The sequence below is a fragment of the Oncorhynchus mykiss genome, chromosome 30 (assembly GCF_013265735.2).
Source record: "Oncorhynchus mykiss isolate Arlee chromosome 30, USDA_OmykA_1.1, whole genome shotgun sequence".
Classification (NCBI taxonomy): domain Eukaryota; kingdom Metazoa; phylum Chordata; class Actinopteri; order Salmoniformes; family Salmonidae; genus Oncorhynchus; species Oncorhynchus mykiss.
Genome location: NC_050570.1, coordinates 7,879,350 through 7,898,526, shown reverse-complemented (window position 1 = coordinate 7,898,526; position 19,177 = coordinate 7,879,350). Strand labels below are relative to the sequence as shown.

Below are 19,177 nucleotides of genomic sequence, written 5' to 3'. Positions count from 1 at the left end.
TCCCATTATCGCTCCCTCCTTCCCTCCCTCTCCCTCTCTTTATCCCTCCCTCACTCCCTTTATCTCTCCCTCCCTCTCCATCTCTCCCTCCCTCCCTCCCTCTCCCTCTCTTTATCTCTCCCTCCCTAACCCATCTGTATCTCTCCCTCCCTAACCCATCTGTATCTCTCCCTCCCTAACCCATCTGTATCTCACCCTCCCTCCCTCTCCATCTCTCCCTCCCTCCCTCTCCATCTCTCCCTCCCTCCCTCTCCATCTCTCCCTCCCTCCCTCTCCATCTCTCCCTCCCTCCCTCTCCATCTCTCCCTCCCTAACCCATCTGTATCTCGCCCTCCCTAACCCATATGTATCTCTCCCTCCCTCCTTCTCCATCTCTCCCTCCCCCCCTCTCCATCTCTCCCTCCCTAACCCATCTGTATCTCTCCCTCCCTCCCTCTCCATCTCTCCCTCCCTCTCCCTCCCTCTCCATCTCTCCCTCCCTCCCTCTCCATCTCTCCCTCCCTCCCTCTCCATCTCTCCCTCCCTCCCTCTCCATCTCTCCCTCCCTAACCCATCTGTATCTCTCCCTCCCTAACCCATCTGTATCTCTCCCTCCCTAACCCATCTGTATCTCTCCCTCCCTCTCCATCTGTATCTCTCCCTCCCTCTCCATCTGTATCTCTCCCTCCCTCCCTCTCCATCTGTATCTCTCCCTCCCTCCCTCTCCATCTCTCCCTTCTATCTCTCCCTCCCTCCCTCTCCATCTCTCCCTCCCTAACCCATCTGTATCTCCCCCCCTCCCTCTCCCATCTTTATCTCTCCATCCCTCCCTCTTTACATTTCCCTCTCTTTTATCTCCCTTTCTCCCTCCCACTCTCTCTTTAGCGCTCTCTAACTCTTTTCAGCATTTCTTCCCTTGAGTATCGTGGCCCGCGCCATAACATACCGGCTCTTCGAGTCAGGCGTGGCACAACACGGTCCAGCAGACACCATTCTGGATCAATCATGTCAGTGTGACAGCCCTGTTCGTTCTTCTCAAGGCGTGGCACTACTGCACTAATTTCTCATTTTCGGTGACGGCACACTGTTTCTAGTAGAAATCATAACTACAGTCAAACACAGCTCCGGCATTTACTTTAATCTATACTGCAGTTAGTATTCAGACCCCTTGAGGCACAAAGGAAGGAAGGAAGCTGTATTTGTTTCTGGATTCCAGTAAAACTGCTGGGTGACCATGACAACGAGCTATGGGTGTGTTGGGACTGGCCTATCACAGATTAAGCAGCTTTGTTGGAGCCTGACAGGTGGTCCCTTCAAAAGGTCACATAATGCTACACGCTCATTCTGAGCAGCAGAAACAAGAGACTTCTACAGACCTTACAATATGTTTAACTCAGATTTAAAACAAATTACCCTTCCCTTTTGAAAAATAAAAGAGTGTTTTACAATTGCACCAAAAGACAACTTTGATTGATGATAGCTAGCTAGGCTAACTGGATAAAGTATTAGCTTGATTGATGATAGCTAGCTAGGCTAACTGGATAAAGTATTAGCTTGATTGATGATAGCTAGCTAGGCTAACTGGATAAAGTATTAGCTTGATTGATGATAGCTAGCTAGGCTAACTGGATAAAGTTTGTGAGGTCACCGCTGCAGAGTGCAGATCCAATTCGCTAAGTCATTCCCAGATGGAACTGTCGTCCAATTAAAAGGCCTAATAGCTTTAATCTCATCTGAATATGATTGGCCGGTCACCAAGTTAGCAGGCCCAGATTAAATCAATCCCATTTTGCCAATCAATCAATTCCCTGCACTGGGCCATTTCATTCTAGCTGTGTACGTGTGGGTGTGGTGCATTTACCAAGTCTGTGGCACGTGGACATAAAGTTTGACTTACTTAGGTAACAGAGCCCAAGCCTGACTTTCACTGCACTGAACACTGAAATGAACACGCATAGGTAACTCTATACTAGGGATGGGGGGGTGGGGGGGGGCGGGGTGGATACAGCAGAGTATCGCAAAATTAATTCTGATAATATTATATTGATTATATGACTCCAAGTATCGATTCCCTTTATTTTGCTATGTAGTTAACGTAGCGCTAGTCGGCTATACCTGAGCCAAAACTCCAGGATTTCTATAGGTTGGCCTCAATCTTCTTTTTAAACGTTAAGCCAACATGTTTTCAGCTCCTTTTACTTACAAGGCTGATCAAAACTAGTTTTCTCATATGACTCTTTTGTCTCTCTGCAGCAGACATATAATGTGAGCAAATATGTTTGGAATATCGAATTGCAATAAAAATCGGTAGAACGTATCGTATCGGCACCTTAAGCATCATGATAATAGCGTATAGTGAGATCCCTGTCAATTCCAAGCCCGACTAAAACACCACCTCTTTGAAGAGATGAGATCTTACTGAACTCCCACACCGAGCAAGCAGTTCTCTCACATGAATAACTACACATCAACGCAACAGCGACCGTTGGAGAAGTCGACTGTGATAACACATTTGTTTCATTCTTGCCGGTTGCACAACATACACGCCTGAGTCTGATAAGAACCGTATACACTCGGTAGAATTACAAAACAAAGATGATTGTGTACAGTACAGCCGGAAAGGGCATAAGAGATTACATATCTTCAGTGATAACCCACCCCCTCAAAAAATATGAGCCGTGTTTTGTTGACACAACAAATGGATGAGTGTCCAGAAATCAGACTTCAACCATCTTGTAGAAGAGCAACGAGACCGAGAGGACGGCTAAGGGAGACAACGATACAGTGTTGAATGAACATTGTCCAGTCTATTTCCTGTCGAAGCTATGCTAACGTAACAATTGTTAGTACACTATCTGTTACGTTACATGTATACTGTACGTTTTCCTGAGAGGGACAAAAGGGGAATGTTACAAAGAGAGAGAGAGAGAGGCGGGATGAGTATAATCCAAGGGACAGACGTTGGACTCCCGTTGGAGAGCGTGTGATGTGCTAGGGATATGGCTAACGGAGAGATGTGCTAACAAGAACACATGAGAACGGAGGTAAATGATTAGCCAAAACCAGGCTAACGCTAGCACTCACAGAGACAGCCTGTTTTGCTTTGTCCAATCTTATGAAATGGGGAGCACTTAGCTATCCTAGATGGGAGGGGTTGAGGGTAGCAGAAGGCTGGGACCAAAAAACTAACTAAAGATAACTAATGTAAAATACACTGTGTCTGTAAAAATGTATATGGTATGTATAAACAGGAAGTAGAAGCCTAAGTGTTGTTGTTCATTATTTTACTCCAATTATGGGAGAGGTGTGGAAAAATAATGAAGAAGAAGAAGAAGGAACTTATATTTAAAAAAAAAAAAATATATATATATATGGGGGATTGGAATTCATGCAGACAATTACATTGATAGACGCCACAATCTACAATATTAAAGCTGATTATGAAACCATGTGGACTGTATGTTCACCAACAATAGCTGGCAACAAAGAAGGAAACATGATCATTCACTGACCAAGCACCAAGCACTCCCTAGCGCACCCGAGGTAATAGGGTCAATAAAACCCCTCTTGTCCTCTGTAAGAACTCTGTACTGTAGGAGAGATTTGATATGTCTTATTCTAAGAGATTTGGGATTTATTTTATTTTTTAAAGTCAGCAGATGCTTAAAAGTGCTTTACAGAAACCCAGCCTAAAACACCAAATAACAAGCAATGCAGAAAAATGTAGGCTAGAAATGCAGGAACCTAGGAAGAAACCTAGAGAGGAACCAGGCTCTGAGGTGTTTCCACAGCAGTCTGCAGCGATACGCCATTCCATCTGGTTTGTGCAAAGTGGGACCATCATGTGTTTTTCCAACAGGATAATGACCCAAAACACACCTCCAGGCTGTGTAAGGGCTATTTGACCAAGAAGGAGAGTGACGAATTGCTGAATTAGATGACAATCACCCAACCTCAACCCAATTAAGATGGCTTTGGGATGAGTTGGACCGCAGAGTGAAGGAAAAGCAGCCAACAAGTGCTCAGCGTATGTGGGAACTCCTTCAAGACTGTTGGAAAAGCATTCCAGGTGAAGCTGGTTGAGAGAATGCCAAGAGTGTGCAAAGCTGTCATCAAGGCAAAGGGTGGCTACATTGAAGAATCTTAAATATAAAATATATTTTGATTTGTTTAACACTTCTTTGGTTACTACATGATTCCATATGTGTTATTTCTTAGTTCTAATGTCTTCACTATTATTCTACAATGTAGAAAATAGTAAAAATAAAGAAAAACCCTGGAAATTAGTAGGTGTGTCCAAACTTTACTGGTACTGTGTGTATATACATATATATATTTCTGTTCCATTTAGCCTGGAAACCGAAGTAGCGGGCATACCCACTGATCAGATAAAGAAGAGTAATCTGGCCTCAGCCTAAGATGAAGTTGACCCACAGTACACTGTAATAGAATGTGAAGTGGGGGGGGGGGGCACACACTGCTCTGCAGGACAGGGGGAGGGAGAGAGCCAGAGCCAGAGAGTGAGAGAGAGTGATGGAGGTGAGGAGAGATAAATATGAAGGAGAGAAAATGAGGAGAGAGAGAGAGAGAGAGAGAGAGAGAGGATAGAGAGAGAGAGAGAGAGAGAGGATAGAGAGAAAGAGAGAGAGAGAGGATAGAGAGAAAGAGAGAGAGAGAGGATAGAGAGAAAGAGAGAGAGAGAGAGAGAGAGAGAGAGAGAGAGAGAGAGGATAGAGAGAGAGAGAGAGAGAGGATAGAGAGAGGATAGAGAGAGGATAGAGAGAGGGGGGGAGGATAGAGAGAGAGAGGGGGGAGAGGATAGAGAGAGAGATGGGGAGAGGATAGAAGTGTATGTGTGGATAGGTTCATTTAAAAATATATATATATTTAACTAGGTACGTCAGTTAAGAACAAAATCTTATTTACAATGAGGGCCTAGGAACAGTGGGTTTAACTGCCTTGTTCAGGGGCAAAACGACAGATTTACACCTCGTCAGCTCGGGGATTCGATCTAGCAACCTTTCGGTTACTGGCCCCAACGCTCTAACCACTAGGCTTCCTGTTGCCTCATGTGCACGTTCAATGTAAAGAGTAGTATATGAACACCCTTAACAAGCACCACCAGGAAGTAGTTAGCATCAGCAGCACAAGCCTCAGCTGACAGAAAACTCTCCAAAAAAACTCCAACATACAACCAACGACACTGGGCGATAAGCAATCTCACAGTGCAAACAATTAATATTATCCCAGGGCACTCCAACATCAGCAGCTAGTTATACATTAACTAGACCCGTCAGAGGAGCATTCGACTAAGGCAAACAGGCCTGTAATTGGCATGACTATAATGGAGGCCGGACAGAAGAGTCACTCTAGTAGTTGTAAATCGGTGACCTTTTTTTACCCCAAACTGCTTTCCACTCTGATCCAGCTCAGTGGGGCAAAGAATGTCAAGCCTCAAGGTTATATTTGTAACCTTTATCTAGGCAAGTCAGTTAGGAACAAATTCTTATTTACACGATGATAGCCAAGGAACAGTGGGTTAACTGTCTTGTTTTCGGGCAGAACCACAGATTTTTTTTACCTTATCAGCTCGGAGATTCGATCTAGCAACTGTTCAGTTACTGGCCCAACGCTTTAACCACTAGGTCACCTGCTACCCCAAGTTTCCCATGGGTATTCACAGTCAGCCCCTGATACCTCCTAGAGTAGGGTGAAGTTGCCCCCTGAGTTAGGATTGGGGGAGGGGAAGCTGATCCTAGATCATGGGTAACTAGGGCTGGGCGGTAGACCGTATTTCACTATGTACCGGTATTGATGGACCGTTTTGTGTTTTTACTTAAACTTTTATAACGGTATTTCAACGTTTGGTTTGTTAAATGTGATACACCACTCTGGCGTGTTTAAATGTCTGTTTTTATACTTTACTCCGTTTACTACCGGAGTAGTCCCACTCTGTCTTCTCTTGCATGCCTCTTCCCCAAGACCTGCCCCCTGTCACCATGCCGTTCACTCCGTCTCCATGGTCACAGGCAACAAGATGTTGGTGATCACTTTACTTCTTAATATAAATACACTAGTGTTCTATAGTGACACTATTAGTTTGTGTTTCTTACATCTGCAAACAGCTAGTTTTGTCTTTTCTTAGCAATTTGTGGCTAAAATAAATCACGTTGGCCCGCTAATGCTAATCGCTAGTTAGCTGACTAGCTACATGTACAAAGAGTCTTAGCCAACGTAGCAGCCTGATAGCAGTGCTGGTGTAGGTAGGCCTAGATCAGCAAGGTGTTTGTACCTTTATTTATTGTACCTGTATTTGTATTTTTTGGTCGGATTGAACGCTGTAAAACAAATCAGAATGAAGAAAGCCCCACTTATAATTTATCTGCATACCCTAAGGTCATAGAAAACATAAAATACCGTCATAAATGTGAAGAAAAATGGTACTATGATATTTTGGCCATATGGCCTAGCCCTAGAGGAAAACCCGGAGCGATACATTCTCCAATCCATACGGTTGCTGTCTATCAAAGGGAGAGCTGGATGTTCAGCTGGTTAACGGGACCAATTGAATGTCATTACTACCGACTACTTTATTCAAGGCTTGTTATCTTCTACCTAGAAAACAGGAAGTTGTTATATTTTACCTATAAAAAGGGAAGTTGTCGTCGTCTACCTATAAAACAGGAAGTTGTCATCTTCTACCTATAGAACAGGAAGTTGTCGACTTCCACCTATAGAACAGGAAGTTGTCATCGTCTACCTATAGAACAGGAAGTTGTCGACTTCTACCTATAGAACAAGAAGTTGTCATCGTCTACCTATAGAACAAGAAGTTGTCATCGTCTACCTATAGAACAGGAAGTTGTCATAGTCTACCTATAGAACAGGAAGTTGTTATCGTCTACCTATAGAACAGGAAGTAGGCCTAGAAGACCAATTGGCTAGAAGAGCACACAGTCAGGTTAACTGTTATTGAGTTATTCCTTTTTTACAGTACTTTAATTGTAAGGAATGTGGTTTCTTCTAAAAGAGAGATCAAATCAACTTAATGATTTGTTCACTAATGTATTGCTCTTCCTGCTCAGTTTTACAGTCTAATATGGCTCAATGAGTCTGCTTGTTCTATTGACAGAGATGCTATCATCAGAGAGATAGTGGACATGCTTGCTCTGAGACAGATACAAGGTCCTGGTGTTGCTCCCTTTCCCTTCCCCCTCTTCCTCCACACAGAAGCTCAGCAGTTCAGTTCCCACCTGTCAGCAAGGTGATTGATGAACAAACATGTTTACAATTATCCTTACTCTTATCAAAACAGGTTTTTAGATAAAAGAGCAGCCACATTGGCATTGAGAGCCTGAGAGGTGTTCAGATTCACCTATGTCAAATATCTACTGGTTCGCACGAGGTCAGTGACGTATTACTCGCCTCGAGGATGCTAACAGCGGGAAATAAGCCTTAGACAACAACAGTTATGCACTAACAAGATCCATCACAAGGTTCCCAGACATTTTAAAACTGTACGTTTTTGTCTATTCTCTTTCAACAGAAGATCTCCGGGAAGATTGGACCCAAATAAGGTCTTGTAAAAACAGATTTATGATTTCCTGTATCCCCTATCCCCAACTTACCATATACAGTGGGACAAAAAAGTATTTAGTCAGCCACCAATTGTGCAAGTTCTCCCACTTAAAAAGATGAGATAGTCCTGTAATTTTCATCATAGGTACACTTCAACTATGACAGACAAAATGAGAAGAAAAAAATCCAGAAAATCACATTGTAGGATTTTTAATGAATTTATTTGCAAATTATTGCACAATTGGTGGCTGACTAAATACTTTTTTGCCCCACTGTATAGGCCTGCTTAACTGCATTAGGTCCACATGTCATTTACATGGTGAGAGAGTGCACATTTTACCATGACCTCAGCGTATGCGCAGCAGTGTTGGTGTGTCGTGACTCATGGCAGACAAAATGGCCACTGAAAAACAAACCCTCTGGGCTGAAAACTCGACAGAGGTCCCCATCGCAGCCAATCAAATAAACAGTCACAAGCACTGAGAAGCCGTCACAACTCAGACACACAGTACCAGTCAAAAGTTTGGACACATCTACTCATTCAAGGGTTTTTCTTTATTTTGACTGTTTTCTACATTGTAGAATAATAGTGAAGACATCAAAACTATGAAATAACACATGGAATCATGTAGTAAACAAGAAAGTGTTCAACAAATCAAAATATATTTTACATTTGAGATTCTTCAAAGTAGCTACCCTTTGCCTTGATGACAGCTTTGCACACTCTTGGCATTCTCTCAACCAGCTTCATGAGGTAGTCACCTGGAATGCATTTCAATTAACAGGTGTGCCTTGTTAAAAGTTAATTTGTGGAATTTCTTTCCCTCTTAATGTGTTTGAGCCAATCAGTTGTGTTGTGAGGTAAGGTAAGGTAAGGTTGGTGTACAGAAGATAGCACTATTTGGTAAAAGACCAAGTCCATATTATGGCAAGAACAGCTCAAATAAGCAAAGAGAAACAACAGTCGATCATTACTTTAACCTCTCTGGGATATGTGGACCTGGCCAAAAGCCGGTGAAAATGCAGAGCACCAAATTCTAATAAATTACTAGAAAAATATAACTTTCAAGAAATCACACATGTAAGATACCAAATTAAAGCTACACTTGTTGTGAATCCAGCCAACATGTCAGATTTCAAAAAGGCTTTTCGGCGAAAGCAAACAATGCTATTATCTGAGGATAGCACCTCCGTAAACAAAGAAAGAGAAGCATATTTCAATCCTGCAGGCGAGACACAAAAATAATATAATTCATGCCTTACCTTTGACGAGCTTCTTTTGTTGGCACTCCGATATGTCCCATAAACATCACAAATGGTCCTTTTGTTCGATTACTTCCGTCGATATATATCCAAAATGTCCATTTATTTGGTGCGTTTGATCCAGAAAAACACTGGTTCCAACTTGCGCAACGTGACTACAAAATATCTCAAAAGTTACCGGTAAACTTTGCCAAAACATTTTAAACTACTTTTGTAATACAACTTTAGGTATTTTTTAACGTAAATAATCAATCAAATTTAAGAAGGGATGATCTGTGTTCAATACAGGAGGGAAACAAACGCGCCTCTATCTAACAGTACACTACAAGTGACCCTCGTTTTGAACTACTTCTTCATTTCACAAAGGAAAAACCTCAACCAATTTCTAAAGACTGGTGACATCCAGTGGAAGCAGTAGGTACTGCAAGAAGGTCCCTTAGAAATCTGGATTCCCTCAACAAAAAAAATATATGAATAGTTTGTCCTTCTAAATAAGTTATGTTATACTCACAGACATGATTCAAACAGTTTTAGAAACTTCAGTGTGTTTTCTATGCAAATCTATCTTCTGGGTATGAGTAGCAGGCAGTTGAATTTGGGCATGCATTTCATCCGGACGTGAAAATACTGCCCCGTCACCAAGAATTTAAGGCATGAATGTCAGTCAATGCAGAAAATTTCAAGAACTTTGAATGTTTCTTCAAGTGCAGTCGCAAAAAACATCAAGAACTATGATGAAACTGGCTCTCATGAGGACCGCCACAGGAAAGGAAGACCTTGAGTTACCTCTGCTGCAGATAAGTTCATTAGAGTTACCAGCCTCAGAAATTGCAGCCCAAATAAATGCTTCAGAGTTCAAGTAACAGACACATCTCCTATATCAACTGTTCAGAAGAGACTGCGTGAAATCTGGCATTCATGGTTGAATTGCTGCAAAGAAACCACTACTAAAGGACACCAACAAGAAGAAGAGACTTGCTTGGGCCAAGAAACAAGAGCAAATTACATTATACCGGTGGAAATCTATCCTTTGGTCTGATGAGTCCAAATTTGAGATTTTTGGTTCCAACTGCTGTGGAACCAAAAGTGAGATGTGAGACGCAGAGTGAACGGATGATCTTCACATGTGTGGTTCCCACCGTGAAGCATGGAGGAGGAGGTGTGATGGTGCTTTGCTGGTGACACTGTCTTTGATTTATTTTGAATTCAAGGCACACTTAACCAGCATCGCTACCACAGCATTCTGCAGAGATATGCCATCCCATCTGCTTTGCGCTTAGTGGGACTATCATTTGCTTTTCAACACGACATTGACCCAGCAGGCTGTGTAAGGGCTACTTGACCAAGAAGGAGAGTGATGGAGTGCTGCATCAGAAGACCTGGCTTCCATAATCACTCAACCTCAACCCAATTGAGATAGATTGGGATGAGTTGGACCACAGATTGAAGGAAAAGCAGCCAACAAGTGCTCAGAAGCTGGTTGAGAGAATGCCAATAGTGTGCAAAGCTGTCATTAAGGCAAAGGGTGGCTACTTTTTTGGCTACACTTTTTTGGTTACAACATGATTCCTTCCGTATGTGTTATTTCATAGTTCTGATGTCTTCACTATTGTTCTACAATGTAGAAAATAGTACAAATAAAGAAAAACCATTGAATGAGTAGGTGTGTCCAAACTTTGACTGGTACTGTATGTAAAATGAGTTTGCCCTTTAGTAGTCATTGGCCTTTTCATACATCCAAATCAAAACGCTAATCCTAAATCCATAATTGACTCTGAATCCCATCTGTATTAGGCAATGGTGCATTAAGGTTTTCAAACACTATAAAATGTCCAAGCACAGATCCTAGGTCAATAATATACGCGTCAACTCATATGTTGCAATAGCAGATAAATATAGGTTCTGCCATGTCGAGACGACCCAATCTGGAATACAAAACATGACTACAATCCACAGTGACATGCTTCGTCTCATGCTTAATATACATACTGCTGCTAGTGAAACAACCTATTTACAGGGCTTTCATAATGCACTTCCTCTTTGTAACCATGACATATCATCTCTCCCCCCCCCCCCCCCCCCCCCCCCACTTCCCTATGCCTCACAGTCAGCAAGCTGCCAATCATTTGTCTCATTTACAGTTACTTCAAGTCTCAAGGAGGTGTCCCTGCATGAGGGCAAGGATGGGGTAAAGAGGGATGAGACAGTGATTTCATCATAGCCTTAATTACAATTATCATGCTAGCATGGGGCTGAGCTGGTAACTGCAAGTTTACTATCCTTACATATCCTATCCTTACATACAGTGCCTTGCGAAAGTATTCGGCCCCCTTGAACTTTGCGACCTTTTGCCACATTTCAGGCTTCAAACATAAAGATATAAAACTGTATTTTTTTGTGAAGAATCAACAACGAGTGGAACACAATCATGAAGTGGAACGACATTTATTGGATATTTCAAACTTTTTTAACAAATCAAAAACTGAAAAATTGGGCGTGCAAAATTATTCAGCCCCCTTAAGTTAATACTTTGTAGCGCCACCTTTTGCTGCGATTACAGCTGTAAGTCGCTTGGGGTATGTCTCTATCAGTTTTGCACATCGAGAGACTGAATTTTTTTCCCATTCCTCCTTGCAAAACAGCTCGAGCTCAGTGAGGTTGGATGGAGAGCATTTGTGAACAGCAGTTTTCAGTTCTTTCCACAAATTCTCAATTGGATTCAGGTCTGGACTTTGACTTGGCCATTCTAACACCTGGATATGTTTATTTTTGAACCATTCCATTGTAGATTTTGCTTTATGTTTTGGATCATTGTCTTGGTGGAAGACAAATCTCTGTCCCAGTCTCAGGTCTTTTGCAGACTACATCAGGTTTTCTTCCAGAATGGTCCTGTATTTGGCTCCATCCATCTTCCCATCAATTTTAACCATCTTCCCTGTCCCTGCTGAAGAAAAGCAGGAACAAACCATGATGCTGCCACCACCATGTTTGACAGTGGGGATGGTGTGTTCAGCTGTGTTGCTTTTACGCCAAACATAACGTTTTGCATTGTTGCCAAAAAGTTCAATTTTGGTTTCATCTGACCAGAGCACCTTCTTCCACATGTTTGGTGTGTCTCCCAGGTGGCTTGTGGCAAACTTTAAACGACACTTTTTATGGATATCTTTAAGAAATGGCTTTCTTCTTGCCACTCTTCCATAAAGGCCAGATTTGTGCAATATACGACTGATTGTTGTCCTATGGACAGAGTCTCCCACCTCAGCTGTAGATCTCTGCAGTTCATCCAGAGTGATCATGGGCCTCTTGGCTGCATCTCTGATCAGTCTTCTCCTTGTATGAGCTGAAAGTTTAGAGGGACGGCCAGGTCTTGGTAGATTTGCAGTGGTCTGATACTCCTTCCATTTCAATATTATCGCTTGCACAGTGCTCCTTGGGATGTTTAAAGCTTGGGAAATCTTTTTGTATCCAAATCCGGCTTTAAACTTCTTCACAACAGTATCTCGGACCTGCCTGGTGTGTTCCTTGTTCTTCATGATGCTCTCTGCACTTTTAACGGACCTCTGAGACTATCACAGTGCAGGTGCATTTATACGGAGAGTTGATTACACACAGGTGGATTGTATTTATCATCATTAGTCATTTAGGTCAACATTGGATCATTCAGAGATCCTCACTGAACTTCTGGAGAGAGTTTGCTGCACTGAAAGTAAAGGGGCTGAATAATTTTGCACGCCCAATTTTTCAGTTTTTGAATTGTTAAAAAAGTTAGAAATATCCAATAAATGTCGTTCCACTTCATGATTGTGTCCCACTTGTTGTTGATTCTTCACAAAAAAATACAGTTTTATATCTTTATGTTTGAAGCCTGAAATGTGGCAAAAGGTTGCAAAGTTCAAGGGGGCCGAATACTTTCGCAAGGCACTGTATCCTTACTATCCTTACATATACTATCCTTACATATTGTCACGCCCTGGTCGAAGTATTTTGTGTTTATCTTCATGTATTGTGGTGTGTTTTGTCTTGGGGTTTTGGTGTGTATGTATGGGGATTGTAGCTAGTGGGGTGATCTAGCAAAGTCTATGGCTGTCTGGAGTGGTTCTCAATCAGAGGCAGGTGTTTATCGTTGTCTCTGATTGGGAACCATATTTAGGCAGCCATATTCTTTGAGTTTGTCGTGGGTGATTGTCCTTAGTGTCCTTGTTCCTGTCTTTGTTAGTTTACACAAGTATAGGCTGTTTTGGTTTTCGTTTCATTCATTACGTTCTTTTGTTTTGTAGTGTTTGTATTAATTCATGTTTACGTTTGTTCATTAAACATGGATCGCAATCTATGCGCTGCATTTTGGTCCGATCCTTGTTCCACCTCTTCGTCAGAGGAGGAGATAGAAGAAAGCCGTTACAGAATCACCCACCACCAAAGGACCAAGCAGCGTGTCAACAGGCAGGAGCAGCCCAAAGAGGAGATGCGCAATAAGGATTTCTGGACATGGGAGGAAATCCTCGACGGGAGAGGACCCTGGGCTAAACCAGGGGTGTGTAGCCGCCCAAAGGTGCAGCAGGAGAAGAGGCAACAGGAGCAGCCCAAAGAGGAGGACAGTATGGACGGTCGACCCAGGGAGAGTGCCGGAGCCCGCCTGGGATTCGATGGAGCAGTGCACGGAAGGTTATCGGAGAATGGAGTTGGCAAAGCAAGCACGGCGGCGCGGACGGAAGCCCGAGAGTCAGCCCCAAAAATGTATTGGGGGGGGGGGCTAACAGGGAGTATGGCTACGCCAGATAGGAGACCTGCGCAAACTCCCTGTGCTTACCGGGGGGCTAGAGAAACCGGGCAGGCACCGTGTTATGCTGTGGTGCGCACGGTGTCTCCAGTGCGGGTCCATAGCCCGGTGCGGTACATTCCAGCTCCGCATATCGGCCGGGCTAGAGTGCGCATCGAGCCAAGTGCCATGAAGCCGGCTCTACGCATCTGGTCTCCAGTGCGTCTCCTTGGGCCGGTTTACATGGCACCAGCCTTGCGCTCGGTATCTCCGGTTCGCCTGCATAGCCCAGTGCGGGCTATTCCACCTCGCCGCACTGGCAGGGCGATCGTGAGCATTCAACCAGGTAAGGTTGGGCAGGCTCGGTGCTCAAGAGCTCCAGTGCGCCTGCACGGTCCGGTCTACCCAGTACCACCTCCACACCCCAGCCCTCCGGTAGCAGCTCCCCGCACCAGGCTTCCTGTGCGTGTCCTCGGCCCAGTACCACCAGTGCCAGCACCACGCATCAGGCCTACAGTGCATGTCGCCTGTTCAGCGCTGCCAGAGCCTTCCTCCTCTTCAGCGCTGCCAGAGTCTCCCGCCTGTTTAGCGCTGCCAGAGCCTTCCGCCTCTACTGCGCTGCTGGAGTCTCCCGCCTGTTCAGCGCAGCCAGAGCCTTTCTCCTCTCCTGGGCTGCCGGAGTCTCCCGCCTGTTCAGCGCAGCCAGAGCTGTCAGTCTGCATGGAGCAGCCAGAGCTGTCAGTCTGCATGGAGCAGCCAGAGCTGTCAGTCTGCATGGAGCAGTCAGAGCTGTCAGTCTGCATGGAGCAGCCAGAGCTGTCAGTCTGCATGGAGCAGCCAGAGCTGTCAGTCTGCATGAAGCAGCCCGAACTGCCAGTCTGCAATTAGCTGCCAGTCTGCACGGAGCTGCCAGTCTGCAAGGAGCTGCCAGTCTGCAAGGAGCTGCCAGTCTGCAAGGAGCTGCCAGTCTGTAAGGAGCTGCCAGTCTGCAAGGAGCTGCCAGTCTGCACGGAGCCGCCAGAGCTGCCAGTCTGTAAGAAGCCGCCAGAGCTGTCAGCCTACATGGAGCAGCCAGAGCCGCCAGTCAGCGTGGAGCAGCCAGATCTTTCAGTCTGCCAGGATCCGCCAGTCAGCCAGACTCTTCCAGATCTGCCAGTCAGCCAGACTCTTCCAGATCTGCCAGTCAGCCAGACTCTTCCAGATCTGCCAGTCAGCCAGACTCTTCCAGATCTGCCAGTCAGCCAGACTCTTCCAGACCTGCCAGTCAACCAGACTCGTCCAGATCTGTCAGTCAACCAGACTCGTCCAGATCTGCCAGTCAACCAGACTCGTCCAGATCTGCCAGTCAACCAGACTCTTCCAGATCTGCCAGTCAACCAGACTCTTCCAGATCTGCCAGTCAACCAGACTCTTCCAGATCTGCCAGTCAACCAGACTCTTCCAGATCTGCCAGTCAACCAGACTCTTCCAGATCCGCCAGTCAACCAGACTCTTCCAGATCCGCCAGTCAGCCGGGATCTGCCAGAACTGCCAGTCGGCCAGGATCTGCCAGTCAGCCAGGATCTGCCAGTCAGCCAGGATCTGCTGAAACCACCAGCCAGCCAGGATCTGGTAGATCTATCTACCTGCCTGAGCTTCCTCTCACTCCTGAGCTTTCTCTCACTCCTGAGCTTTCTCTCACTCCTGAGCTTTCTCTCACTCCCGAGCTTTCTCTCACTCCCGAGCTTCCCCTCAGTCCCGAGCTGTCCTTCAGTCCCGATCTGCTCCTCAGTCCAGTGGGGTTCTGGGTGAGGACTACTAGGCCATGGTCGGCGGCGAGGGTGGACTATCCAGGGACGCGGGGAGAGGGGACTAAGACATTGACTGAGTGGGGTCCACGTCCCACGCCGGAGCCGCCACCATGGACAGACGCCCACCCGGACACTCCCTATTGTTTTGAGGTGCGTTCGGGAGTCCGCACCTTAGGGGGGGGGGGGGGTTCTGTCACGCCCTGGTCGAAGTATTTTGTGTTTATCTTCATGTATTGTGGTGTGTTTTGTCTTGGGGTTTTGGTGTGTATGTATTGGGATTGTAGCTAGTGGGGTGATCTAGCAAAGTCTATGGCTGTCTGGAGTGGTTCTCAATCAGAGGCAGGTGTTTATCGTTGTCTCTGATTGGGAACCATATTTAGGCAGCCATATTCTTTGAGTTTGTCGTGGGTGATTGTCCTTAGTGTCCTTGTTCCTGTCTTTGTTAGTTTACACAAGTATAGGCTGTTTTTGTTTCGTTCATTACGTTCTTTTGTTTTGTAGTGTTTGTATTAATTCATGTTTACGTTTGTTCATTAAACATGGATCGCAATCTACACGCTGCATTTTGGTCCGATCCTTGTTCCACCTCTTCGTCAGAGGAGGAGATAGAAGAAAGCCGTTACACATTTACTATCCTTACATATACTATCCTTACATGCAGCATCTCTACTTGTCTTTCTAGGTTAATACAGTCAGCTGGCATGACCTAGATTTCACAACACATCGATCACATTCATTCTTGTGTATACTGAGTTGCAGTCTCCCACACACACACACACACACACATTATCCCCCCCACGACCGTCAACAAACCAATCACAACCTACCTCTAACACAGGCCCCGCCCCCAGGATGATCTGCTCCACCCCACTGGCGAATCCCTTCTGGCTGAGGGCGGTCAGGTGATGAATCAGGAAGTTGGTGCTCTGGGTCTTTCCTGAGCCGCTCTCTCCAGAGATGACGATGCACTGGTTCCTCCGTCGCTGCAGCATGGCGTGGTAAGCCACATCCGCCACGGCGTAGATGTGCGGCTCCAGGTCTCCCAGAGCGTGGTTGTCGTACATCTTGACGTACTTAGGGTTGTAGATGGGTAGGAACTGGAAGGGGTTGATGACGATGAGGATGGAGCCGACGTAGGTGTAGATCTTCTCCTGCCGGAAGCGCGAGCGGAGGCTCTCCAGCAGGGCGTGCTCCGTCAGCTCAGGGAGAGCGCACAGGTCGGCCGGGTGCTCGCCCCCTGCGGGCTGGGGCAGAAAACCCCGTTCCACCATGCGGCGGCGCTCCTCGGTCACGCGCAGCCACATCTGGAGACTGCCTCCATAATGGATGGAGCCGTCCAGGTTCTTCTCTCTGAGAAGGAAACGGTAGTCCTCCCCACTGCCCAGGCCACAGCGATTCTCTAGGGCGTTGCGGGGCCACAGCATCATCCGCTGGACTGGGCAGTCACTGGGGTTGAGGATCCACTCCTCCCCGCCGAACTCCTTCACCTCGGCTAGCACGTAGCATTTGGTACGGTCCAGGCTCAGACACTCCAGCAGGCGCTCAATGGCCTCGGCAGCAGTGGTGCTCTTGCGGGCGCCCACGGGGCAGTAGATGGTGCCCTCGGCCAGGGCGCCCGGGTAGACGCGCAGGGTGAACTCCTGGTCTTCCAGGCGCCGCCGCATGCTGCCGCTGGCCGTGTTAGCCGCCAAATTGTCGCTAGCATAGACGCAGCTGCCATCTTGAAGACTCATCGTGGAGAAGCAGGTCCCATCAGCACTGGCTGATGCTGGGAGTTGTTCTCTGGACCGGGGGACTGACTCAGGACATTCCAGCTGAGAACATAATTAAAATAGAGAGAGTTTAGAGGAGGCAGGCAACACAATGACATCATACACGATCATGGACACAATGACATCATACACAGTCAGGGACACAATGACATCATATACGGTCAAGGACACTATGGCTTCATACAGTATTGATGAACAACATGAGGGAAGAGGAGGTTCCATGAGGGAAGAGGATGTTTCACGAGGGAAGTGATGGTTCCACGAGGGAAGAGGAGGTTCCACGAGGGAAGAGGAGGTTCCATGAGGGAAGAGGAGGTTCCATGAGGGAAGAGGAGGTTCCATGAGGGAAGAGGAGGTCCATTGAGGGAAGAGGAGGTCCATTGAGGGAAGAGGAGGTTCCATGAGAGAAGTGATGGTTCCATAAGGGAAGAGGAGGTTCCATGAGGGAAGAGGACGTTCCATGAGGGAAGTGATGGTTCCATAAGGGAAGAGGAGGTTCCATGAGGGAAGAGGAGATCCAGACAGCAAAATATGTCTGTTCTAAATCATGTGACAGTGACACATGACATGTTGTGTGTCAGTCAAAATAACTAGTATCTTGTTTTTGAAAAAGTCACAAAACAGATAGCAAAACAGATAGTAAAACTTAGACTGAGTGTCTTCATCTCCATCACATCAACGTCAGTAAGACCAAGAAGCTGACCGTGGGCTACACAGATATAGACTCAAACAACTAGAAAAAACTAACAGAAAGAGCAGGAATTGGGCTAGAAAGAGTTTATACTAACAGTGCTAAAGGCTAATGTGTTCATGCTAACAGCTAGTAGCAGCCATGTTACACCCAGGAACAGAAATGACAGGCGTCAGACAGACAGAACAAACAGCACAAAGGTTAACAGCTTAATGCTAAAGATATTATCCTGAAAAAGCAACAATTACGATACAGTGTGCAGAGTGTTTCCAGGAAGTATAATGGCTATGTATAGGTTAGGGTTACAGGTGTAGGTTTTCATTCAGTTTAGAGAAATTGGGTTGTCATTGGTGCATGGATATAGTCCTCAGGGGAGAGAGATCGGATCTGCTTTTCTTAAGAGTGGATGTCATAAGTACTAATCCTCTGACACCCACACTTGACAGCAATACAGGCCTAGAGCCAAAAGCACCACTGTGTTTTTAGGATTGGTGTCCCCTCCCCCTCCCCCTCTCTCCTCTCTTTCTCTCTGAGTTTGCCCTGCTTGCTCTTGCAGTTGGCAGCAGGCCAGCTGCTCTCCCAGGTGTCTGTCTGTCTGCCTGTCTGTCTGTCTGTCGTGCTGTCGGTGGTGCTGTCTGTCTGTCTGTCTGTCTGTCTGATCTAAGATGTGCTGCTGTGAATGATCTGGGGCGGTCTGTGTCTGCAGCATCACAAGTCACCTCTTATCACACACAGAAGGAGAGACAGAAAGGGAAAGTGAAATTAATAGAGACAGCAAGAGAGAGGGAGATATCAAGGGAGGGGGAGATGAATAGAGACAGCGAGAGAGAGGGAGAGATCAAGGGAGAGAGAGATGAATAGAGACAGCAAGAGAGAGGGAGATAAAGGGAGATGGATATTAATAGAGACAGCAAGAGAGAGAGAGAGATCAAGGGAGAGGGAGATGAATAGACAGCAAGAGAGAGAGAGAGAGAGAGAGAGATCAAGGGAGAGGGAGATGAATAGAGACAGCAAGAGAGAGAGAGAGATCAAGGGAGAGAGAGATGAATAGAGACAGCAAGAGAGAGAGATCAAGGGAGAGGGAGATGAATAGAGACAGCAAGAGAGAGGGATAGATCGAGAGAGAGAGAGAGAGAGAGAGAGAGAGAGAGAGAGAGAGAGAGAGATCAAGGGAGAGGGAGATGAATAGAGACAGCAAGAGAGAGAGATCAAGGGATAGGGAGATGAATAGAGACAGCAAGAGGGAGAGGGAGATGAATAGAGACAGCAAGAGAGAGGGAGAGATCAAGGGAGAGAGAGATGAATAGAGACAGCAAGAGGGAGAGAGAGAGAGAGATAAAGGGAGAGA

The 19,177-nt window shown here is 45.9% G+C and overlaps 1 protein-coding gene across 3 annotated transcripts in view; it reads right to left on the bottom strand.

The window, feature by feature from the left end:
* LOC110522717 (unconventional myosin-IXAa) overlaps nt 1-19,177 on the bottom strand; it is a 275,787-nt gene that overhangs the window by 195,541 nt on the left and 61,069 nt on the right. For all 3 annotated transcript variants that reach the window (XM_036969517.1, XM_036969516.1, XM_036969518.1), the window contains exon 2: nt 16,194-17,180. In XM_036969517.1, coding sequence (XP_036825412.1) covers nt 16,194-17,099 — 906 coding nt within the window. In that variant the 5' untranslated portion in view covers nt 17,100-17,180. The remainder of the gene's footprint in view (nt 1-16,193; nt 17,181-19,177) is intronic.